The sequence below is a fragment of the Plectropomus leopardus genome, chromosome 8 (genome assembly GCF_008729295.1).
Source record: "Plectropomus leopardus isolate mb chromosome 8, YSFRI_Pleo_2.0, whole genome shotgun sequence".
Lineage (NCBI taxonomy): Eukaryota > Metazoa > Chordata > Actinopteri > Perciformes > Serranidae > Plectropomus > Plectropomus leopardus.
Genome location: NC_056470.1, coordinates 15,966,814 through 15,992,960, shown reverse-complemented (window position 1 = coordinate 15,992,960; position 26,147 = coordinate 15,966,814). Strand labels below are relative to the sequence as shown.

Genomic DNA, 26,147 nt, shown 5'->3' with positions numbered 1-26,147 from the left:
GATGTAATGGAAAAAAAATGTTTTTTTTAAAAAATTTGTTTAAAAAAATTCTCCTGGGAATAATTACCTTTCTTACTATCATTTTTACCATATTTGGCATATGAAGAAAATACATGCTATATCCACTAGGTCTCAATCAATGTCCCCCAAATAATGGACATATCCAAGGCCTGTGTTAATGTAATGTTATATAATATAATATAATATAATATAATATAATATAATATAATATAATATAATATATACCTTGCATGTAGCATATTAAAAACAATTATTTGTTGGGTTTGGTTTTTTTCGTTTAAAAACACAGTGGCATCATGACAAAAACCTGGCATTTAAAGGGTATTTAATAGTGAAACTACTGACGGTAGAAAATAATGTGTAATATTTTTAAAGCTTGATTTTGAAAAGTGCATTTTGTGCAAAAAGACATACCAGTGTGTGTAATATTAAAACGGGCCCTACGGATTAAACTTGTTATTTATACAGTATTTATCATAAATGATTTTTCCCCCACTGTATATCGTTAGTTGTTATTTCACAGGACCACACAGTTTAACACGGCCGCGAGCTTCTTGGCGCGGGCGTGATGCGCGTGAACTGATGGCACCACCTCGTGAACGCGCAAGGGCAGCAATGGCCGCTGTGGATCGGCGAAATCCTAATCTCGACGATTTTGTCGGATTAAGCTGGAGTTGTTGGGTAGATAGGGTGAATATTTTACCATCTGACGGTGAGTCTTGCTCCCTGCCCCGGGCCTTGTCTCCATCATGTCCCAGTGTCCATGTCCTGTGATTTATTCGTTGTTAGAGACACATAGAGCGGCACACAGGGCGACCCAAACAAAAGACCCGCTGGGTCCTAGTGCAGGGTGCGTTTACTAGCAATGTTAACTGGCAACAAACAATAAACTCATTTTAATTATTGTTTATTTGGCATTTTGTAATGTAGTAATTAAACAGCAGCTTGTAAATTCAACGCGAACTGCTTACCTGTCGACAGGTGAATGCACCGTTAGCATTAGCCTGCCAGCTACTGTCACCAAACACAACACTACTTAAGACGGATTTATCCAGTTTGCTAACAGCAATTTTCACCAGCTAGTAGCTGCGACTGGACCACATAACAAGAGGGTTTACTGGCAGTGAATGTATGTTAGGAGAGGTTTTAACAAACGAATTTCATCTCGATATCATTTAAAATTTAAATTAAATCCGGGGAAACCCCCTCAAATCTGGAGCACGGACTGATGTGAACGACATGTTCCGGGTTTATTCAGTAACGTTACCCAGATATCAGTAACCCTGCTTCTTTGTAGATGTTACAGTTATGTCTAATCCAATTATTTCATGCTGACTGTTTTTGCCTTTCATGCAGCTGAGTCTAATGTTGAAGACAGCAGCAAGTATGGGAGGGACTGCTGCTCTGAGACCATGACCCTCAGGAAAGAAGGTGACTCATGACACACATCAGAAACGTTTTTATTACCAAGTAGGTTTGTACATACAAGGAATATGTGTTATGTCAATAAATACAGTGCAAGATCAAAATCTCAATCACTCAAAGTGCATTCAGCATTACATCAGAGTCATGTATTGCCCTTCAGAGGAACAGTGTGCCAGATTTAGGGGGATTTAGTGGTGAGGATTGCAGATTTCAACCAGGTGAAACTAGGTGATTTTTTCCAGTGTTTATTGTTCAGGAGGTTTTAAACAGAGCCGAATTATCCGCAGAGGTCCTCTCATCTCCAAAACAAACTTACCAGGTGATTTAAACTGGTAAAAACACAGAAAAGCAGGTACATGTTACAAATCAGTGTTTCTCTGATGCTGTTTGGCATATAGCAAATAGGCTGCATGTCTAGCACCTGCTAATGTGTGATCACCCATTTCCTCAGATAACTGAGCGATAACTTCCATTATTTCTGATCTAGACATTCAGGAGGTCTTTACCATGAGCTGAATTATCTGTAGAGGTCTCTCCCTCTCAAAAACAAATAGACCAGGTGATTTCATTTGGTAAAAACATTGAATAAAGTAGTTTCACATAAAAAAATCTGTGTTTTTCCGTTGCTCTTGTTGTCTAAGGACTGCTTACTACAGTGACCAATACAAGAAAATGATGAAATGGCCATATGTCGAGCCAGTGTGTGGTATTTTCATTCTGGGCCATTGTAGTAACGTGGCGGTGTAAAATGGAAATTTCTGTAAAGAAGGACCAGCTTCCTATGTAGATATAAACGTCTCATTTTAAAGTAACAAAAACACAGTGATTCGTATTCTCAGGTGATTATACACTTAAGAAAACATTCTTATTATATTCAGTTTCTGGCACTATTTCTCCTTAAATCCTACACACTGGACCTTTAACTCTATTATATTTTGCTCTACAGATATGCACACATTTGGCCACTGCCCAGCACACGATGAGATCTATCTGGTGGTGTGCAGCTACTGTGGTCAGGTGGTGAAGCCTCAAGCCTTTGAGAAGCACTGTGAGAGGCGCCATGGTCCTCTCATTAAGATGTGTCAACAGTCTTCTACTTCGGCTCCACAGCAGCGACCTTGCCCAGCTCGCCCTCCTTCAAATCATTCCTCTTCTAGAGAGAGGCAGAAAGATGGCAGATGTTATGAAGCCTCCTCCTCAGCAGCATCACCGGCACACCAGCACAGGCCTGGCAAGGCCCAGAGGGAGGCAGTGAGGTACTGTTTAAGCTTCGTTTAGTAGATGTTTAACTTGTTGATTGGTTTGACTCGAAGAAGAAAACCCAGGTGCCTTTTTTTAATTGCTGATTACTTAAAACTAACTAAACCTGAAAGGCAAAAATATATTGATTTGATGACTTCAACATGTTAGTAGAGTAGTTTCAGTCTAATGGTGTGTTATTACTTAAAAAAATTATATATATGAAGTTTTTTATATCAAGTGGAAAATTAGCTTATTTAAATATAAATCCCTTTTGATACAAGCATCACCTTATTTAATGAATTCATGTAAAAATGTCCTGGAAGCCAGCAGCTAATGTGCCCTGCTGTGCCTGTACGACCTTAATCTAAACCTGACACGCCCAGTCAAATCCTAAGAAATATGAGTTAATGTCAAATTAAATAAAAATCTTAATATGATTTATTATTTCTCCTTAGTCATTAGTCTCCTGTTACCAAGCTGCACAGTTGAGTGCTTCTTTTTTACTGTTAAAATAAGCCACGGTGCAACTGTTCTCACTGGCCAATTGAACAGTTTATCCATTCTTTCATTTGAATAGGAGCTGACGAAGACTATGTATTATAACAAAATTATGTAATTATTTAAGACAAAGCCCCACCGCCTTGCTGGTAATAATGTTTGATAGAGACTGCCCCGTTAACACAGGTGCATCTCTCCCTTGTGCACAGTGAGCCAAAGACTAATAAACTCAGAGACTGCACTGAAAATTTTGTTTTTTAAGGGAAACCGTTAACAATATGTGTTGAAGTAGACATTTTTGTTGCATAAAGATACCTTGTGAATTTTGGAAATCATCTCATTCATATCTTTTCAATAGATTTTGGCTTTTTGACTTTCAATACTCTGAAGTTATGGGGCATGTTTGGATCACACCCAAACTGTTCAGCTTTGATACTTTTGCATCCTTTATCATCAGAGCGCGTGGCTTCTAATTCATTTTGATTCTTTTTTAATTACTTCATAGGCCTACCTGTGAAGTTTGCGGATGTGTAGCACTTAAATTTGTCTGTGAAAAAATATTTTGTTCCTAAATTAGTGTTAATAGAACGATATAAGATATTTTATATATATATATATATATATATATATATATATATATATATATATATATATACAACAGCGTTTCAGGATTGGGGGTTCCTGTTCCCCTAACTTTAACTTTGTGGGCACATAAAACCCAATGACTTGGAACTTGTATAAACCTGAATTTGGTCACCTATTGCATCTAAATTTTAATCCCGACTTGCATAAATCTCACAAGTTAAATCTAAAGTTTACTTCTTTAACCACCTCTGCAGTTTTCCTTCAGTGGAGAAGTTCCCTCAGGAGAACGCTCCCTTCCCACACCACTCCTGCTCCTCCACGCCTCGCCCCAAGGTCCCTCTGTGGCACTCAGGACCGCTGCCCCCTGGCCACGCTTCTTCCTCCACTTCTGCGTCAGAGAGACCCTCAGAGCAGAAGCCCACAGCTGGGCAGTCCAATGAATCTCACGGTGCTCTGCGGGGAACAAGAACCTACAGCCGGGTTTACAAAAACATCAACAGTAAGTCTGCTGTTTATACTTCTGTTGTTTCTTACTCTGCTGCCTTTCTGCCATGAAGGATCATTAAACATTGGTGTATTAGCCTGGGTGTGATATGTTGTATACAGTGGCAGAAGAAGACTGAATGCATCATTGTTGCTTTTTATTTAGAAAAATGACCATATGGCGGTCTGTAGTCTCTCCACCAGCATGGATCATGCTGACTCTCTGTGTCCTGCTGTTGCTCACTGACTTCTGTTTGCTTTCTGTCCCACAGAGAAAGAATGTGAGCTGAACAAACAGTGCAGAGTTCTGGATCCAGAGAGGAAGAAGCCATGCAGCCGGGAGCTTATATGCAATGTAAACTCTCAGTTCCCTTTTTAATGACCTTTTGTTCAGTTTTGTAAGCAGTATATGTATTGTTATTCTATATTTTACAGAGAGTAGTCGTCTTAGAGGTTGCATTTGTTATTTGATTCAGAAACATTTATTTATGGTCGGATGTAATGCTTTTTTTCTCTCCTGTGCTGTCTTTTTTTTTTTTTTTTTTTTTACATAGAATGACTCCATCCACCAGCAGCAGCAGAAACCATCTGGAAGGACTAAGATCGTTGAGCGGTTGGCGGAGGAGCAGAAAACGGTCCCCACAGATCGAGAGATGGAGCAACTTCTCGTCAAATCAAAAGACAAAGTGCAACATCTGGAAGCGTTTGAAGAAAAAATAACAACTCAGGGCAGCAAATACAGTTTCTCCAGCAACCGTCACGTTCCTAGGTATGAAAAAAGATTTTTTTCATGTTCATAAGTTAATTTGTGTTGCTGGAGATAAAGTTGCAATTCTATAAATAGTGGGTTGAACAACATAATGACGTGGTTGCAGTGATGCAGAGCAGCATGTTGAAGAACTGCAGATCTCCAAATGCACATCTGGTCACCTGTTGAGCACAGTTAACTAGCTTGCATTCAATCTCTATTTATACCTGTTTTCATATTTTGAATCATGAGTTGACACAACAGATACAGCTGTGAAAGTGGGAAACATTACAAACATGGAAAATCAACAATGGTGTTGATCAGAAAAAAACATTCAATTTGAAAAATACATGTTCTGAAAATTGTCATCCACATGGTACCATCTTAATGCTAATGTGTTTCTGATATTTTTTTGTGTTTTCTCTTGCATTCAAAGCGGGCTGTCAGATGTTCCAGGGGAGGAGGGCAACAGCGCTGTGGAAGTGGAGACACAGCCTCAGCATCCCTTCAACCAGACCCTGTTGTCAGACGAGGACAGTGAAGAAGACTATGAGCAGGAGGAAGACACAGATCTGCCTGCCACAACCTGGCACCCCAAACCTCTCGGGGTGAGTGCAGAAATAGTAGCAGAGTGTAAAATAACTTAAAAGTTATTGTTTAAATCGATACTTCACGTACCCCCCAAAATCACCATTTGTACATCTGTTTCTGTTCTGTAGCTTTGCACTTTTGGATGCCGGATGTCGGGTTGCAGCATCTTCACGTTCGACCGGCGTTTGCACCACTTGCGTTTTGCCCTTAGCGCCATGTTGGAGCACCATGTCAGCACACACTTGTGGAAGTAAGTGTTACTACTCTGTTCTATAGAAGTGTCCCTGTTTTAAGCAGGACAAAGTGAAGGAAAGAGGCAGTAGGCACTCAGCTGGGCTCCAGTATTAAAAAAAAACGGTGCATTGCTGATTAACTGATTTTGATCATGTGATGACAAAATGACAAATGCAGTTTGATACTTTAAAAATGGTAAATGAAATAAAACATCTGAAGAGGATGAGAAAAATTGCTTGGGGCACCCATAAGCTCACCTGGTAGTGCGGGTGACCCCTGTATTGAGACTGTGTCCTTGCTGCAGGGACCACGGGTTTGGCTCAAACCTGCGGCTCTTCACTGCATGTCATCCTCTTTCTCTCCCCCTTTCTTGTTTAAACTATACTATGATAAAGGCAAAAAATCAAAAAAATATCTTCTATCTAAAAATTGTATTGCTTTGCCAAGTTCCTTGGTTCTCACAACATCAACAGACAGACTTCAGAAGAACTTCCGTGAATTAACTGCCGTCGAGTCTTGTAATGGAGTCAGATTTCAGAACTTAAGGATGCAGTTGTGCAGACTGAATCGCAGAGATAGCATTTGCTAACATTTTAGAAGATCAGCCACTGGATAATTTGTCTCATATTGAAATGAGGCTGCAGCTGATCCACCACAACCACACCATGGTAAGTGAAAGTATCTGGAATGATTTACTTTCTTTCAGTTCCATGAAAAACAGGAAACCTAATCAGCTTCATGTTTTTCCTTCTAACTTACAGAAAAATGCCTCAAGTATCATCAGGTCTCAGGTCACGCCATGTCACATCTCCTGTCAGGACTGGGGCTAGACCCTTCAAATCCACAGGCTCCCTTAACCTTCAGTCTACCTCACTGGGACAACTGGAAACCAAAACCAGTCAACACAACTCTCACGGCACCAAACCAATTTCTTGCACCACATCTGCAAGACTTGAGCCTGGCCGTCTGCGCCACCCTGTCGGGCGAGCCAGTAAGGCTCGGCTGAGGGAGGAGGAGTTTGTACCAGATCTAAGCGGAGCACAGAAAGCTGCCAAGCTGTCACACAGCGGTGAGGACAATCCCCCAAAATACATCAGGGATCCCCCTCTCAATGAGAAGGGTCAGCCACACATCCCCTCCTCTCGTGGACCAGTAAATGGTAACTTCGCACTCGGAAAGAAGCCATGTCCTCCTCTCCACCGCTCCCCTCGCAACAGAGGGAGGTCTCAAGGGATTCAGGAGAAGGTGGCGAACTACGACCACAGGAGTCCTGCTCAGAAGCGCAAAGGCAGCAATGAGTCACAGCTCCTCAACTCCAGAGCCTCCAAGTATCAAGGCTTGTCCTCCTCCTCCTGCTCAAGCCTCCTCACTTGGAATGGAGAGAATATCGGGGACATGCGTGCTTTGGGCCTGGAGAAAAGATCCAACTCCTAAAAAGTGAGTAGACTAGAGCAATGGCAGCCAACACTGCAGGTAGCATCAGTGTTTTTTTAAATTGTGAATCCATCTCTAAAAGCCGAAAATGACATGAATGGCACCGAACATGTTCTAGATCTGAATTTGATTGCATTTTTTGAACAACAGTTAATAAATTGTTGACTTCTTATCTTCACAGCCAATAAAGAGGCCAGCCTTAAAAAGACCCCCTGGAGGAGGGGCCTGCTGCAGCTGCCTCCTCCACAGTATGAGTGTGTGGGTATGTTTCAGTTCATATTTTTATGTACAGACATCAGGAATAAATATTTGTCTGCATGTTACCATATGTGTGTATTTTTGTAAAATGTCTATTTTTCTACACGACTAAATGTCTCAGTTTGTTACCTATGTAAGAATGTACAAATACCTCAATCTACTCATCATGCTGCTAAGATGAAAAGTCATTTCATGGTAAAACATAAAAAAAATCTTGAATCCTTAAAACCTTGTGTCTTCTTTTATTTTACTGTGGTTGTGTTCTGATACAGCGAAAAAAAAAGGTAAAACTGCAATTTTAAGTTTACTAAAATTATGAAAATTTACAGGTGCATTTGAAAGTTTTTCCACTAATTGTCCCAAATTGCTGCCTTGACATTTTTTTTAACACCAGGTGGCGCTGTTTGGTATTTGGAAAACTGTGGAGTAGTTGGGCAGAAAGTGTATTGCTGTCCCTATTTAACCAGGTGGACAATATGAAAATTAAAATGTTTCTAAAAGTGAAGTGACTCCCTCACACCTTCTTACTTTCTGCTCTATTTACGATGTTTTAGTTTTAAGACAAGCAGCACGATAGTATATATGTATATGTACATGTATATATACTTTACATGTATTAGTTATCAATAATATATTTTGCGTGGCAGTATTCTATCTATACACAGATGTCATGTATCAGTTGTTTTAGCACATATTTTTTATTTTAGTTTTTGTAGTCACTGAAATAACAGAATCAATTGCTTTTTCATTGTATTAGATACATTTTGCTGCAATGAAAATGACTGAAGTGAGATGAACAGACAAAACTTTATCCTCTTAGATAAAGCCGATGTTGGTTTTCTTTTAGGGGACATGATTTGCAGTTTAATTGCAACATATGTTATCATAATCTCAGCATATCGTTTTTGGTTAAAATCACTATTATTGAACTGTGTGGCCTTTGGTAACTTACCACCCCTCATATTTATATACATAAATACAAGTTTTATATATTTATTTATGTATATGCACTTTATATTTATATATAGATATATGTGTAACATTAGCTCACATCGTTTGCATTACATTTATATATTGGAATGCAATTTATATGTATTTTTTTTATTTTGCACATGCTGTTATGTTCTTTTACTCTCTTTGTATATTGCACTCTTTATATCTGCACTTTTCCAACTTTGTATTGCAGCTGCTGCACAGTATTTTCCCTCAGGATGGAAAAGTTCTATCATGAGGGTAAATTATCTCATTTGCTTAATATATATTATGTTTGTGTATCTAGTTTAGTTTCCGTTTCAAATGGAGCTTTTGAGAAAAGGAAAAGGAACTAAATTTCCTGCTATTCACACAGTTGAATAGCAGAAAATTCAGCAGAATATGAACAGAGGGAAAATATCTTCAAACTTATCAACTCTATTTATTCTTAATTGTTTAGATGTGTGCTAAATGTCAACATTTGCATACATTGCACTACCAAATTTTACCACTAGATGTTGTTGAGCCATCAATGTTGCTCCTCAGAAAAGCGCACCATGATGAATCCTTGGCCTTTTCTGCTGAGTTATATAAGCACACACTGTATGTACACCTACTTAGTCTGCTGTATTGTGGTCATGTGACAGGTAATTAAAATCTTAACTTTGTTCACGATAACAGTTAAAATTCACAGGATGTTTACTGTGACACCCTCCATCTACGTAGACTTGAAAGGCTCTTTGATGAAATGTAACTAAAATTCAGTCAGTAATTGGGGAAATGCATGTGTTATGTCGAAATTATACCAAAATAGCTACTCTATATTTACTCTGTTAGCAGCTCTGCATTAGCCATAGTAACTCTGACAAAATGTCACAGCTTTGTCCTTAAAATATTCCACTAGGTATGAGCTGAAAGATTTAGAAACAAATCATTACAGGAGTACAGTGATTTCAAAAATAGTATGAGCAAACAAGAATAAAATGGAGTCAACACAAAGTGTCAATCTTTGATCTTTTTATTAAGTCAAATGATCAGTACTCTTTATCTTTAATGCCTACTAGGTTGTACCTATCTTGCAGTCAGAGAAGCGAACCATGCAAAGCCATTCCACTTTAGCTGCGAGACCTTTCAGATTTTATGGCAGTGACCAACCAGCTCGTCTTTGAAGCGGTGGTCAAAAAACTCTCTGCTTTTAATGCTGCTAAAAGCTCCATTCTTGTTCTGTGGACACTTACAGTTGCACACTGTTAAATCAGCGAGCTTTTAGCTGCACCACCTCAAGGATGTTTCCATACTTGCTACTACATTGATGAGCAGAGATAGATGTACTGTATGTCCGATGGAGAGCCCTCCCTTCCCTAATCTGTGATCATTAAGGAAAGAGTTAATGTGCCATTACTGCAAATAGCAAAGGGCCCGTGAACTGCAAAGATCTTGTTGATGCTGCAAACGTGAAAACAGTTGTGCATCGTATTACATTAGAACTTAAAACTGACATAGTCCTGAGAAGATTTATTCACCCTCTTTCTTCAGATCTATTCAAAACCCATTGTGTTTCAGGGATTCGTCGATGTAGGTGCAGAGATCTCTTGATTTTCCTACATTCCTGGATTTTATAAAAATAATATTTGGCTTTTCTTCGAGACAGAAAACTTGTTGCTTTAACTGTTGTAAATTATCCGTCGAAATTCACTAACAGCTCCATATATCATCCAGCGTTGCCACCAACCTGATAAAGCACTGTGCTCTCTCTTTGAATCCCTTATGGCTTTGTGATGCTGACTGAAAATAACTGGCGGCTACATACTCACTGCCTGTTAGGATGTATTAACGATTTCCTCCTTTGCAGTTTTTCCACAAATGTTCGACATATTTTCCGTGTAACCATTCTTCAGCAGAGTCAAGTGTAAAATACACCCCATGTCAATAAAAAACTAAATCCCACCCCCGCTTAAAAAATAAACATTTATGGTCAAGACTTGAATGTTGAAACAACTAACAGTAGCATAGCGGCAGACGAAATGCAAAATGATCAACAACATCAGATTATACAAGAATACAGTCAGTACACTGATAGAACATAGCAGTACACAACTAATCAATACTGAACACAGAAAAGTGAGTCTTAATACATATATATATACTGTATATATAGATATATATAGGAAGGCAGATTTGCTTTGGAGATAACAAAACCACTCTTCTTCTCCTCTGTGTTCGGACCTTTGCAATAGCACTTAGTTTTTCTCTGTACACGACTACAACTTGTATTTTGAGTGACAACACAGAGGAAAAGACCACCCCTTAGTCACAGCAGATTGAGCTTTATTGACACTGGGATATTGCGGGCCGAACACATGCTATTCCTTGATGGTCTGGCAGTTCAATGTGTGCTATTCAACAGCTGTAATATCTGTGTATGCACTTCATTTTTAGTCATTTGTGATGCTGTGAGTGGCTTCTCATGCTGCCCGGAGAAGGCAGATATTAAAAATCCAAGGGACAGCAGGGAACAGCACATGTATTATAGTTTTATAGGGCAACTTTAGGGGCTGGATTTGTAAAATTGGGATAGATTCTTCGCCAAATGCAGCCAGTCAGCAGTAGTGCTTAATGTGGCTTTATTTTAATGCGTCTTGTGGTATTTTTGCAATTTTTTTCCACCTGGTATTCCTGTGCGTGAGAGAGTGGAATGATTCACACACCACCTCTCTGATAAGTGTGACTTCCTCTTCTCACCCACACACAGAAGATGCTGCGTTACACAGTGCAACTGTGAATATAACATCAATTTTGCGTAAAAACCTATTGCACTCAGAAATGTGAACATCTTGACATTTAAGAGCCATACTGACATTTAGTTGCAAGATGTATGTTATTTTACCTACCTGTCTGTTATCATATGCACACTCATATGTCAGGTTTACTTATTTCAGTTACATATGCAATGTCCATCCAACCGAGTCAGATAATTTTAACATAAACCAAAAAAAGTACCATTTCTGTAGTTAAGTAAAATGAAACTGACATGAATAGATAATGGGAATTTATGTAACTATAGCTCATATAATTTACCTAATATACTTTAATAAAGTGTCTGTAATTGTCAATAAATTATGTGTAGTTCAAATGTGCTGAATTTACTTTAATGAAGTTTATATAATAGCTGTTAATAAATTCTATGCATTATAAAATATTTTTATGAACATTAATATTAATTATTATTACGATTAACTGAAGTGTATTCATTTAAATTTGGTAACTTCTATGAGCTATAGTTTCATGAATTCACATAGTCTGTCAATTTTATTTGATTTCATTACATAAATGTATTTTTTTCATTTGTTTGTTGTTATTTATTCAGTTGAGTAAAGTAATTCTGACATGAAGTTTATGTAATTACTGTTAATAAATTCAAATATAATGATGTTTGTCAACATGTTTGAAATATATAGAATGAATTTGTGGTATTTCTATACACTTTATTAAAGTAAATTCAACATAATGAAATACACTGAATTTATTACAAGTAATTGCATAAATGTTAGCGTATTAGGTAACTTCTATGAGCTATAGTTACCTAAAATGTCATAGTTGATTTAACTCAACTTTATTTGATTTAATTACATAAATATGTAATGTTATGTTAGAATTATTCGACTGATCTAGAGGGAGGTTTTATGTATACTTGAAATACGTAAGCATTGACAAAATGATTACTTTTGAGTGTACTTTGGTGTTAAAGTGGAAAAATAAAAATTATTGAGCAATAAATTCAAACATTATACTTTCCAAGTTTTTATACTTATCAATCATATGGCTCAGTGTGAGAGCAAATGTCCAATGGAAGCTCCAGGCGTTTCCCTCATAAACAAATTAGAGTCGACTTAAAGGGCATCACATTCATCGCCTAGTTGAATGATTGCTTTTGAACTTCAGCGAGGGCAGCCTCGTAATGACAGAGATACACAAACAAAGCAAACACATCTGGGCTGAATCGAGGCTGTCAGCGTACAGGGAGCCACAGAGAATGGCTTTGTGTCGCTGTGACTCATGATAACACACCTATCCCCTCCTGCTCAGAGAGACAAAAACAGTGAAAGCAGAGGGAGGCTGCATCCTGTCAAAAGATGCAATTAGCATTTACGATGGGCTGGCCTTGTTGTATTATGACACGAATGCCACGCAGTTTAATGAAATCACTCTTTTTTGTTTATGCCTGTTTTAAACCTTGTTAATGAAAAATGTGTGGCAAGTGAGGCGTCTGGCACGGTAAATTCAATTCACAATAGATTCAGTTATTATCGTAAAAACCAAGTTATCGTCTGAAGGATCCTCTGTGTTACATGTGCTTTTGTGTCAGTAGCTACAAACTCTACAATCAGCTTTCTCCTGTCAAATAATACAGCCTTGTCAGGGTAATCCTCTGGAGGAACCCTGTAAGCTCTATTTCTAGTGTTTACCTGCTGATGCAATGTGCAGCTTTCTCTGCCTACCACAGGGCAACACAACTGGAAACTCGTAATTGTCCATCTGACAAAAACACAACATCAAATACTCAGTGGTGTACCTAGAGTCTGAGGGACCCTGGGCAAAGAAGCCCATTGAGGACCCCAGACACCCCGTCTTGTCATTTATCCTCCTCTTGTTGTTTTTTCCTCCATATCTGGTGATCAGAAAGGTATTCTGACTTCACTGTGCCGATCTTTACACCTAAAGTGTGTATGATAGTTTCAGGTAGCTAGCTGACTGTCGGTAGGTAGACTGGGGTCTCACTTAGATTTTTTGGAGCCTTTCAAACTGTACACATTGCATTTTATCTCGTGGGACTTTCCAGCTGCCAAATTGCCAGCATTTTACTGGAAAAGTGATTCTTAGAGTGGCAAAGAAGAATTGAGAAGTGCTGTCTTATGCAGGTGTGAAAGTACAAAAGTTAATTGATAAATTAAATGGTAATGGATCAGTGCTGAGACTTGTACCCTCACTTAAACTCGATCCAGCATTTTAAGCAGTATTGGCAGCATTTCCGATACTGGTATCGAAACAGCTCTATTTTGTAGTTGTCATTGCGGAATTTGCCAATTTAAGTAGCCATGTTTTGGGGGTCCCAAAACATTGGCCTGGTTTGTTTCTTCTGACAGTGTGCCCCTGCAAATGCTTAATTTTATGACATAATTTATAACTTATGAATAAACTGAGTTCTTTTAGTAATGTACTAACAGTTCTGGATTTTGTGTCTGTAGCACATTTTACATACAGGAAACAATGAGATAAACTCAAGCTGGCAGCTTTAACTCAGTGTTTAACGTAATGCTGTATGACTGAGAGAAACAAATGCTATAACGTGGCTGAGAGGAAGAGCCTGCAGTTCTGTAGTAAGTGGCACCTCAGTCTATTAGTCCATGTAAGGACGACGGTACGTGTCTGTATATAGAATTGAGACAGTATGTTGATAATCAGTCAAGACAAAACACTTCTCTGCATCTAATCTGCTGGAGGAGTTTCATATTTGTAATTGTAAGGCTTCTTTGGGGTTACACTGAAGATCTGCAATAACTAAGAGGCAACTATTTTGATATACAGTTCATGTATAAGCAATCAACTGCCACAAGCTGGTTAGCTATTTTACACTTACATGTAAATTGATCCCATGATATAGCTTTCTCCTATATTGCTACACATATGACTATGAATACAGATAATGATGATTTATATTTGAATGCAACTAAGTACCACTTTTAAAGTAGGATGGAAATGACCTTTGATGGCTTCTTAATATGATGTTTCTGCTACTGCTTTCTCAGTATAAATGACTAAACATCTGATGACTGCACATTTTCTTCATCCCACTTATACAGATCAGCCTGAGACCTCATATAATGTGGGCTTATGGCATGCTGTTTCTCTATAGATGACTCAAGGTTAACGACAGATGTATTCATAGCCTGGTGACTGTCTATGCGAGTGCCTGTGTTCATAAAGGAGGGGGAAATGTACCTATGCTCTAATTTCATGTTAGTTTTTTAGATGCGATCTATTCTAGTTTTTGTACTAAATATAATAATGAGCCAGCCATTGTTTCAATATATACTATGTTTTTTCAAATTTAACTTCAACCTGTGCATTGTATATGTATTTCCCGCACTTCACCAGTTGAATTGATCACTTCCTGAGCGCTGATATCAATAATATATCATCTACGTTTTACTCCTATAAGACTTCAGTAGTTTCCACTGTTCACTGCCATTCCTTCACAGTATGAATATTAAGTGCTACAGATTAAAATGCTGGAAAAGTCCTGCTTATTGTCCTTGTCGGCAACAAGACAGTTATTTTACTCCCTTTGAAATCCTTATTTCCATATGCCAGCAACTACAGATGAACGTCGTTCCTCCGTTTCCTCCCACAAGGTTAAAGTCACAGTTTACATCACCTAAAACATGGCTCACGCTGGACCATTTACATCCAGTTGTGAGGCGTCCATCGTCTCATCTCAGACCACCATGGGAGTGTCTGAGAAGACGGAGCTGATGGACTCTGCTACGGACTTCTTCCTCTTCCCCTTCATAAGAGAACCAGCCTCTGCATCCAGATCATCGTCACCCTCATCCCCATTGGGGTTCAGCTTGCCGTTTTGGCCCTGCAAGTCCTTGGAGTCTATGAACGCCACATGCCTGTTCAGCTCAGCCTTGAGCGCTGGGTCGTCATGGGTAGGGGTCACGCTGAGCATGGATGAGTGGATGCTGTCTTCACCACGACCTTTACCTTTATTGGGGCAACAGAAGCAGCGACATGGCGTCAGGTACAAATACATGAGTACCAGCACCACACTGGCCAGACAGCCCACCAAGGTGGTGTACGCTGTGTTCAGGGTCTCCCCGCCCCCGTTCATGGTGAAGTTGTGAACCTTCAGCACCACGTAGATCGTCTCATTGAAGACATCGCTCGTCGCGAAGCAAGTGTAGGTCCCAGAGTCCTCAGTCCTCACCGGGCTTATCTGCAGACTTCCATCTGGCAAGACTTTGGCTGTCTGGTTGCTTCCATTTGTCACCGCCACGTTCCCAGGCATCATCCAGGTCTTTGACATGTTCCTGTGTTTGGTGTCGCAGTTGAGGATCAGCATCTGCTCCAGAAAAGCCTCTTCATCTGCCTCCTTGAATGTGCTGCAGTTCATATTTTCACCACTGAGGTCAAAAACACCTACTTGGGTTTTTTGCAGACCAGGCAGAATACACGTGTATTCGTCTTTGAAGTCCACGGCAGAGTTGAGCTTTCGGATGTACCAGTGGGCAAGGAGTGTGTAGAGATCACAGTGACATATCAGAGGGTTATTGTGGAAGTAGAGGCCATTTTTAATCCAGGCAGGCAGCACCTGGAGCTCATCAATGGGTAAAATCTTGATCTTGTTGGAGGACACATCCAGCAGACTAAGTTTCTCCAGGCGGGACTTTTCTCTGACCAACTCCGCAGGGAAGCGGGAGATTTGATTCTGGCTTAAGTAGAGTTTCTGAAGGTTGATCATGCCGATAAAGGCCGAGCGGTCAATCTGGGAAATCTGGTTATTGTACAGCAAGAGGACCTCCAGGTTGACCAAAGGTTCAAAGATAAACTCATCCAGAAATTTTAAGTTGTTGGAGGACAGGTCCAAGTAGCGCAGGTGCTTCACATAAAGGAACGCCTCTGAAGACAGGAAATGGAGACCATTATGGCTGAGGAGGAGGTTATGGAGCTTCTGGAGCTTGACCGGGGTCCACTCAGATCGCAGCCGCTCTATCTCATTGTAGCTGAGATCCAGCACAGCGGTGTAGGACGGCAGACCTGTCGGAACGGTGGTCAGATTCATCTTGGAGCAACTCACTATGTTTGAGGCACAGATGCACGTCTTGTGGCAGTTTAGGGTTGATGCCGCTGCTCCTGGAAGCCAGAGGAGAGCCATGAAGAGGGTGAGGGAGAGGACCCATCTCGAACGCGTACTCCAGTGAGGTAATACTTCCAACAGGTGTTCACCTGTCTGGGTGGAAGGCTGCAACATGCTAGCAGTTAATCTAAATCCCAGAGAGGTTCACTACGATCCCATTCTCAGAGAACAGCAGGAAAGAGCAGCTGGAGGATTCCCGGGCATTTCTGATTGAAGGCTGGAAAAAAACAGAAACAAAAGCTATAAACAGATATTATAAGATATATAGATAGATCATACTATATAGACACACTTACACACATTCATGCTGTAGAGGTAATATATTCAAATCCCAAAGATACCATAGTGGCAAGTACTGCATTTAAAAACAATGTAAACAAAAGGGCTGTCTCACCACCTCAGTTCAAAACATGAACTTCCTCTAATACAGGGAGAAACACTAGATAAGAGATTCTGCTGTTTTAGATGTTACAAAATGTTTGTTTACATGGAGTAATGTCTGTAAACAAAGGTATAAAACATGCCTATATATTCAAATATAATCCATTGACAAAAACATGAATGTGTTTTGGAAACATTCTTGTTAATATCCCCGCATGGTCGCATAAACAATAAGTAACAAACATTAGCTTTTATTTAATGAAGTTTTACATTTATAGTTATCATTGAGAAAAAACGGCCCCCTTTAACCTGTGTATTTACTGGCTCTTAGTAAAAATGGAGTGAGCAGTTAAAATTGTAAAAATACATGATGTTTTATGAGCCTATCAATTGTTTTGCAAGTAAAACCCTAACATGCAAATAAAGGAGCGTGCAGCCACAGCCTGGGAAAATGCACAGTCCGTGCTGATTGCAATCTCTCCCTCTCAAATGCCGAGTTAGCCATGAGGAAAATATTTAAGTAGGCCTATCTGTGCTGTGCATACTGCAGTGCTTGAGAAGCCATGTCCTTAGTTACATCCCACCTTTGCACCCATGTGCAGATGCAGTATTACATTCAAAACATCCAGTCTCTCCAGCTTCCTAGTGCATATATTATATGCAATATAAACTTCATCCTGCTGCTTTGCACAATGTTTCCTTTAAAACAAATAACCTACACACCATTTATTCACGCGAACACATGTGCATTCACACTCCTGGAGGACATGCATTGATTTTATCCCTGTTTCCATTTCACTCTCTCTCTTCCTCGCTCTCTGTATCTCTCTAAGATACATAAATTAGGACTTGTGCACGAAAACATAACAAACAAACAAATTAGATACACCAAAAGATGGAAAGTAATGCAAACATTTACGTTATGTCATATTCAGAAATGTCTTTTTCCATTTGTGGAAGAGCTGTGCAAACGTTGCAATGCACCATTCTGCTCGAAAACAAACGAGCACAACATGGAAACGTGAGCCGAGAGATGGAGAAGGAAACCGAGGAGCCACCTACCTTCAACCGGGATGCAGCGATGCTGGATTTCATTAAAACAGCCGCTCGTCTGTTTACAATGTTGCTCCAGACAAATAGTCCCCGTTTGAATGAGTCCGTATCTGCCGTTGAGGACAACAACGGATGCAGGGAGGAGGGGAGAGCACTACAGATATCCTCGCCAAAATAATCCTGGTCCACGCGGCATCCAATACCCGCTGCAAAATTACGCAAAAAAGGATTACGTAAAGAGCAAACAACGCACGTCCCTTTTTAACTACTGACAAGCGCCGATAAGCGACTCTGTGTTAATCAGCCGTCTTAACGGGACATATTGCTCTGTGCACACACTAACGCACATCCGTCCTCTGCAGATAATTGGTGCATTTTCAGCAGGTCCGGCTCCTGTCGGCTGTCCTCAGCAGCCATGGAGATAATTAAGAATGAGCAGTCTGTAGCTGACAAGCTTCCCTGTGGCTCCTCGTAGGCCCGCTGCTGTCTCCGTGCAGCATTGCTGCAGTGGTTGACGCGTGTTTTTCGGCGGAGGTAGTGAGCTCAGAAGGCGCTGTTTTCCGAAATTGGCCGCACTAAAGATGAGCTGCGGAGACGCGCTCTTGAAAACTAACAGGAGAGAGTTGATATGAGGGAATGAAAGCGTCAAACTGGCCAAGAAAAAGTCATATAGGGCTTTATAGCTGTAAATAAATAAATAACAGGTTATCTATGCGGTAGGTTTACATCCAACATCTATGGATGGATTACTGAATGGACCCACCAAAGTGTTAGGGGTCCTCGGATAGCAAAAAGTCACTAATATTACTGGACAGAAAGCGACTCAAAATGAACACAAAAAATGCTAAAGGAACTGCAAAGAGACACAAAACAACCAGAGAGAGACACAAGATGTCCAAAAAGACTGGAAATCAGCTCAAAGAGACACAAAACGACTCCAAAGAAATGCACAATGGCCACAAGGGAAAAAAAGACTGTGAAAAGAGAAAATTAGCCTAAAGAGACACAGTTTCTCGTTTGTTTTCAAACTACAAAAAGGGTAAAACAACCACAAAGACACACAAAATTATCTCAGAGACACAAAACAACCACACAGAGACACAAAACCACCAAAAACGACTCCAAGATGCAAAAAAAACCCACAAAGAGATACAAAACAACAAAAAAGGCACAAACTTATCTCAAAGAGACACAAAATAACTACAAAATTGGGCAAAACAACCACAAAGATATACAAAACAAAAACAAAAAGACACAAAATTATCTCCAAAAGATACAAAACGACTACAAAGACACAAAAAATAAAAACCATCACAATGTGTGCTTATCTTGCTTCTATAAAGAAGAGGTGGTGGGGCCTTTTACATATCAGAGCCCAGAGGCTCAATGTCTGATATTCAGTGCAGACATCATATTTGCCATCATCATTTGTCTATTTTGATCAACGTGGCCATAGAGCAGAGGTTATATCATTATTTCAGTACAACAACCCTAACGGTCAAATTTAAGCTTAAGGAGGAAATATATATTCATCTTGGTGACCCTTTGACATATTCCTCACTGAAACAACCTGTTAACCTTCCCCTTTTGCACCGATATAAGGATTACAGTCTCATTGACAACCAAAAGTGATAAAATGATTTCTGTGGGTGTATATTCGTTGGCATGATAGGTGACACCAACAGCCAGGTGGCTGGATGTTCCCTGTGTGGTAAAAATAAGACATGTGGCTGAATGTGGCCATACTAAGCAGTCACACGTATTTCTCTCCTCATCCAGTCCGTCTTCACACTACCATCTGAGTGTACTCAGAGTGTGTACCCGTTCATAAACTGGACTTTGGTTGATCATTTCCTGAGGCTCAGAATGAGTAATACATGTTGTCAGTTTATCTGTGATTGATCAATTCAGCTGCAGTCATTCTGTATTTCAACCTTGTGACTGAAACAGACAGCTTGTACAGCCAATTTTTGAGGGTCTTTAAAACTAAAGAGACATTCACATTATATTATTTCTATAGACATTTAGGTGTTGATTAGCCCAGGTAGCATACACTGAGTACATTACAGTGTACAGTGTGTACAGTCCAAGACAAGACAAATTTAGCGAGGACAGTAAAGTATATTGTATCGTATTATTTTATGGATGAGTGCTTCTGTGAGGCAGCTGTCCATCAGCCTGTCCAGCTCTCCAACAATGATCTTCTCATGTTGCCTGTTCCATTCTCACTTAGAGTGCTGACTGTGTTTATGTATTTGATTAGGTCTGTTTATGAGCACCGACTGAGCGGGGAAAACCTTGTCATTTTTTACTCAAGTGAATCCGCCCACATGCTGCCTTTTGAGATATTTTTTTCGGGTTTTCCTCAATTCACAGATCTGCTGCAGTGAGTCTGGCTTTGGCAAAGCTGTGAGAGCCCTGTGCATTGCCAATAAGCTGCTACACCAATGTAGCCTCCTACTCAAATTGCCACCAGAAATCATTTAATAAATGAATATTATCACAACAGGGGCTGCAGGATAATTTTAATGTCATATGAATTATCATTACTTCATTATAAGATGATATATATGAATGGGTGCAAGGAATTAGATGGAGATATATCAGACAACACACCAGGCGATCAGCACTGTGGCACCCTGGAATTGGAATTATATCAGTCAAATCGGGGTCATTTTCAATACTTCTCTGTCATTTTGCTGATTTGCAGCTAAGTTCAAACTCATCTGACAAAGATTAGACCACATGACCTTTTGTTCCTTACTCTACTTCAAATGTCACTTGGATTTTACTTGTTTTGCAGACATTGCAACAGAGATGTTTTTTTGTTGTTGTTGTTGTTGTTGTGGTCAAAGACTGAATCAAACCCCTGTGGGACAGACCAGAATGGCAGAGTAGATATAATTTCAGAAACTCTGAAATGGAGCTGGACTTGCCTTGAAAAGATGTGCTTTGGCAGGTGAAACAAACACATTTGAATCAGACTGAACTACAAGCAGACATCCCTTGTGATTTGTTTTAAGGAAACTCGGTGCCAAATAAATTCTCCAAGCGCAAAATAAACAGTTTCCCCTCTGTAAACAAATCATTTTTAGACACTTAATCTCCTGATTATGTTCTAGTCAGACTGCATTTGAGAAGGTGGGACAAAAATGGACTAATATGATATTAATTCTCAGATTGCATTGTATTATTAAGTGAATAATATAAGCGTAGGCGATGGGTCTTTCTCAGTGGGCCTCCAGCAAAATGCCAGTAAATACAGGTACGAACCAGTGTCACTGAGCATGAGAAACCTCTGTCTGACCAGAGTGCTGTAGCACTGTGACTCTGGTGAGATGGAGCTGAAAGTGATTAATGTTCTGTTCGACTCCACTTCCTGCTGTGATAGGGATAGTGTTGCCTGGCAACTGCCTGCGGCCTTTCGTTGACTGTTTTGGCTCCGTGGCAAATCTGAGGTGGCCTTGCCTTCTCTTGTTTATCTCTGTGTACCTGCTCAGATGGGGTTTCTAACACAGATCGATGTCTCGATTGCTGGCAAAAAAAAAAGAAAAGAGAACGCCTCTCCATGAACACGAGAACAGACACCTGCCACCAAATTTACTTTCCCAGTCCATTATTCATCAGCATATACTAAATTATTTAAAATGGGACAGAACCTGTGTGTTTCTCTGAAAACTGTCAGTCAAGGCAAGTGGAAATCCTCAACTCATAGTTTGGATATTGTGATGAAGGGTTGTATATTGTATGCAGCAGATATCAGTAGGCATGTCTCCAGTTTAGAGAGGCATGTCCCACGTAAAAAAAAAAAAAATCAATATCAAAAGTAAATGCATGTGATACTGAGAGTATTTTCACCACTTCACCTCTCTGTCAGAGAGCTGTTAACAGCTTCAGTTCCCCATCTATGCTCTTGTCAAAGCCACCAGACTCCGATGATATTAGATATTAAAGGATAAAGAATTACTATAAAAAAGTAAAGAGAAAAGATGTAAAAGGTAAAATTAACTGATAAATGATTCACTTTTTTTTAACAAACCCTATTTAAAAGTGCAGAAAAGAGGTTTGAATTAAAAGTGATCAGAGTCGGGGTTTGTTTAACATCATCTGGGAGGTTATTCCAGGTTTGTGCTGCATGATAATAAAACGCTGCTTCACGATCTTTTGTTCTGACTCTTGCAAAGGTCAGTAGGCCGGCCCCAGATGTCCTAAGGTTCCTAGCTTGAAATATATTTGGGCACACTGAGCCACAGAGAGATTTTTATAGTAATTTTATCATGCTAAACACAGGAGCTGCTGGTTTACCGTTGCCTTGATTGGTTAGTTTGTAAGTGTACTTTAAATATAGCCTACACTTAAACTGATGTTGATTTTTTTTTTTTTTTTTTTTTTAGGTGGCTAAAATACATTTTGTTGGCGAGTCCTCCACAGCTACGCTAGACTCCAGCCTGCTTTTCCAAACTGGGGGTGTGCTGACTGACATCTGTTGTAAGTAACATACTGTCTACATCATACAAACCCACTTCAAAAAAACTGAACCATCTCTTTAAGCATTAAGTTAGTTCCAGCATTAAGTGACTTTGTAGCACTTAGGACAGGACAGGAAGCTGTTTCTTCGCCTGAGATGACCCGATCATATTTCATAAATGTCATGTCATCATGGAGACTGTGCACTGTGAAAGCTTTCAACGTCATTCTCTGCCTGACAGTATTATCAGCACCATCACACAGATGTAAATGGTGTTTACATACAGCAGGCTCTTTCTGTGCTCCACCTGGCTTCTCTGCTGACATGGTAAACATACACTCTTGTCTCCAAGCCGACTGGTTTACACAACACAGCCTACACAACTGAATGCAACTAGACTCCGTGCTGTCTGCTTCAGCTGCGTCCACAACATGGCGCAAAGCTTTATTTTTTGTTGACAGTAATGATTACTTTCACTGTCTCCTTGCAATTGTGACCCTGTTTTTAAAATGGTAATAGCAACCACATATGCATATAATCACTTTTTAAGATGATATGGCAAATTTGTAAGCACACAGATGCACCCTTGACACATAGAGCAACATTATCCTTCAATTGGAGTCTTGTTTCCCACCCCATGGCCAGTATTAAGTCCAATATTTCTTCTTCTTTTAGCTTTGTTTTTGGTCTCAACCTACTCCTGAACCATTGAGACCACAAACAATGCATTGAGAGTGAACCAAAACAGTAAAGTAGTGGGCTGAACAGCTAAATAATGAATGAAAAATGCCTATAAAGCTAATTTTTTAGTCATTGCTGTGGGCATGTTAATGCTTACAAGCTAGCAGGTAACCTGCTTGTTTGCAAACATAGAAAAAAACAGATGCACATGTTCTAAATATTGAGGGGAATGTGCTCCCTGCATCCCCCCTGAAATCAACAACTATGCACTATTTTTTTTCTAAATAGGCGTTAGTGGTCATCAGCATTACAGTTATAGGTTAGAAGGCTCCTGATACACCAATTAGCATGTTTAAAAATGCTCTTATCAGCTATTTAATGGCCTTGTTTGTTGTTATGTATAACATGTACTCTGAGATGAAGATCCAACAACAATGGTTGTTAGTGAAACATTAGGATGTTTCTAGGGGTGATTGTGCCCTAAAATGTGTATTTATTTTTTTTAGCACATTGTCGCTGTGTTTTTAGCGGCTTTTGTGTCACCAAACATGGGTGTTTTAAGCCAAAACATGATCTTCTCTAAACCATAACCAAGTGTTTTTTGAGCCTAAACATCACCACATGTTGACCCCAGAATTGTTGAAACATAAAGAAACGTAGTTTCGCCAACAGCCGTTCAAAGAGGTATGTCACTGCTGGAAAGATGGCCTTTAAATAAAACAAAATATCTACATAGTAGAAAGATGCAAATACTTGCTGTCTAGGCACTGGTTAGACGGGGACGTTTACCGCAGTTTATTTACACATACTACCCACATTATTTTGATACAAAGCTGGTTGAAAAATGGCATCCCTTTGAAAGCAGCTAACAACAGTCTGAACGTACTAGTTGGTGTTGCAAGGCCCTTCTAACCTATATGATAACCACTTCTAACTCCTAATTGATAGAGCAATGACATATGAAATGGATGCCTTTGCCAGTTTTTCAACAATTCACCACAAAGTTTCTTGCCAAGGGCCAAGTTTGCCATTTTTTGCAGATTTTGTTGGGGGTTTTTTTGCCTCATGTAAGTGAAGTTTTTTGCATGACTGGTCAGTACTACTTCACCTAAAATCCAACAATGTCTTTCAAAGCAAATTACTTGCATGCAATATCAAATGAATTGTGGTGAACTTTGCAGCATTCAGTAAATCTTTGCCATACAACTGAGGGGAGCTGCAGAATCAGGTGATATTTCTCTGTAGGTTCATCACTATGAGCGACCCCTTCTCACACCATCACATTGTTGTCACATTTTCATTTGATACATTTTTATTATAAATAGTGTCTGTAGTTCAAAGATTTAAAATGTAAAATATGGTATGGTTTGCACACATGATGATGAATCTTCTGTTGTTTGTTACGCATTTAAAAAAGGCCTCCAGGTGAATTTATGGTTCATTTTCTCACTTAGAGGTGTTAATTGGCTCAAGTGTCATGCTTTCACATCTGGTGTTAAATGATTATGCAGGTAAACACTGAGACAGCTCGCACCAAAGACGCTGTTAATAATGTATTCGTTGTAAATAAATCAGTCAAACTGTATTGTACCTGACGCAGGTAACCGTAGCTAAGTGAGGTGTTTAGCTCATCAGAGGTCAGTATCACTTTCCTCTGGCTTCAAAACAAAAGATCTGAGACATGCAGGAACAGTCTTGAGAGGGAAAAAAGTAACCGTAATCTTTGTTTATCCTGCGTCTGGACTACTCTGGGTTTCCATGGCAACAATTTCAGTTTTGTGTTTGATCAGAAGTGCAGGGATGAAACAAGGTCACTCGACAATCATCTCTCAGAGAAATAGCCCACATGGACGGCACATGCTTCGATAAAACCAAGCTGTTTGTAATCTTGGCACATCTTCTTCTCCCATCACTTAGCAACAGGCCGCGCTTTAGCCATGTGCGCTGTCGACGACGATGGCGATCGCTTCTCTTGAATCATGGGGAAAGGGCAGCAGGTATGATGGATGTAATCAAGAGGCAGGGTACACATTGTTTTCACTCACTAATTAAAGCTGTCACTAATGCAGTTACAAGCTTTGCTGTAATAATAACTGGGCATAATTACCTTCGTCAGGTGAAACTGTCAAGCCGAGGAGGACCCATTGCAGATCTATTTAAAGCTTTGGAAATATTACATCTGCAATCAAGTGAGCCGTAGAGGCAGCCAAAGCAGATGATATAATGCAGCTCTGTGATAGAGAGAGAATGAGAGAGATATTGGAAGAGGAAGCATTTCCTTTCTGTATCTCTAATACCTGTTAATCCTTTCCTCGGGGCAAAGATAAAGGAGTTGATGCATGTGAGCTGTTCCCTAAGGAAGCAAATTATTCTCTAATTAACTATGTGGGAAAACAACGATGATCCTCTGTCTTTGCAACAAGAGCCGTGCCCCTGCACTCGGCCAATAAGACGAGGTCCCCTGGAGAAGGCAGCAAAGTCTCTAAATAGTCAGTGACTCATTGCCTTGAAAATGTTTGGCTCTCTGTGTCAGAAAAAATAATTCAAAACGTTCATCGTGATGTGAATGTTTGTGCTGCTGGTTTTTACCTGCAGTACATTCTGTATTCAGCACCTCACATTTCTTCGGTTTTCTCCTCAGTTTTTTCACTCTCTTATAACTAGCCTCTTGTCCTCGTCTCTTATAACTCCCTGCTGTGGAGCCATTTTGGAAGCACGTCAGAGGTGCAGCAGCAGCAGCAGCAGCAAACACAGAGCCCATTACTTGGCAAAGAGGACTTCCCCGCAAATGACAGACTGTGTACGAAGCAGAGTCCCTCTTGTTATCTTTTCTAAGAGCCCGTCAAGCCAGAGTGGACAGGTTAAAATGCTGACCTGCAGACCTTGTTTGCTGAGCACTTGGCTTTTGTTCCCCCCCCCCCTCACTTTTCACTTTTCTGTGGCTGTGCCTGTGGCCACTAGTGGCACATCAAGCCTTAGTGAAGAGGTCTTCTCTACAGCTCTCCAGTCAAACGGCAATGATTGTGCTCCAGGGGAGGCAGAAAATTGCATCTGCGTTTTGGAGTGGAGTGTAATGAGGCTGAGAGGGAGGCATGCAAAGAAGTAACAGGGTACAAATCTGATGTTCTTTTTATACCGAAGGATGGTGGTGC

At 39.9% G+C, this 26,147-nt stretch overlaps 2 protein-coding genes across 2 annotated transcripts; one reads left to right on the top strand and one right to left on the bottom strand.

The window, feature by feature from the left end:
• The first annotated feature begins 599 nt into the window (after positions 1-599).
• On the top strand, positions 600-7,724 carry atxn7l2b (ataxin 7-like 2b). Its single transcript, XM_042491937.1, has 10 exons — positions 600-733; positions 1,378-1,452; positions 2,393-2,702; positions 4,026-4,270; positions 4,527-4,609; positions 4,809-5,023; positions 5,439-5,610; positions 5,722-5,843; positions 6,589-7,264; positions 7,443-7,724. The coding sequence occupies exons 1-9, from the start codon at positions 604-606 to the stop codon at positions 7,259-7,261; spliced, it is 2,025 nt and encodes a 674-aa protein (XP_042347871.1). The 5' UTR covers positions 600-603; the 3' UTR covers positions 7,262-7,264; positions 7,443-7,724.
• A 5,122-nt stretch (positions 7,725-12,846) lies between these two features.
• On the bottom strand, positions 12,847-18,243 carry amigo1 (adhesion molecule with Ig-like domain 1). Its single transcript, XM_042491093.1, has 2 exons — positions 17,856-18,243; positions 12,847-16,629 (listed from the first exon to the last, which is right to left on the bottom strand). The coding sequence occupies exon 2, from the start codon at positions 16,524-16,526 to the stop codon at positions 14,988-14,990; it is 1,539 nt and encodes a 512-aa protein (XP_042347027.1). The 5' UTR covers positions 16,527-16,629; positions 17,856-18,243; the 3' UTR covers positions 12,847-14,987.
• Between the last annotated feature and the right edge of the window lie 7,904 nt (positions 18,244-26,147).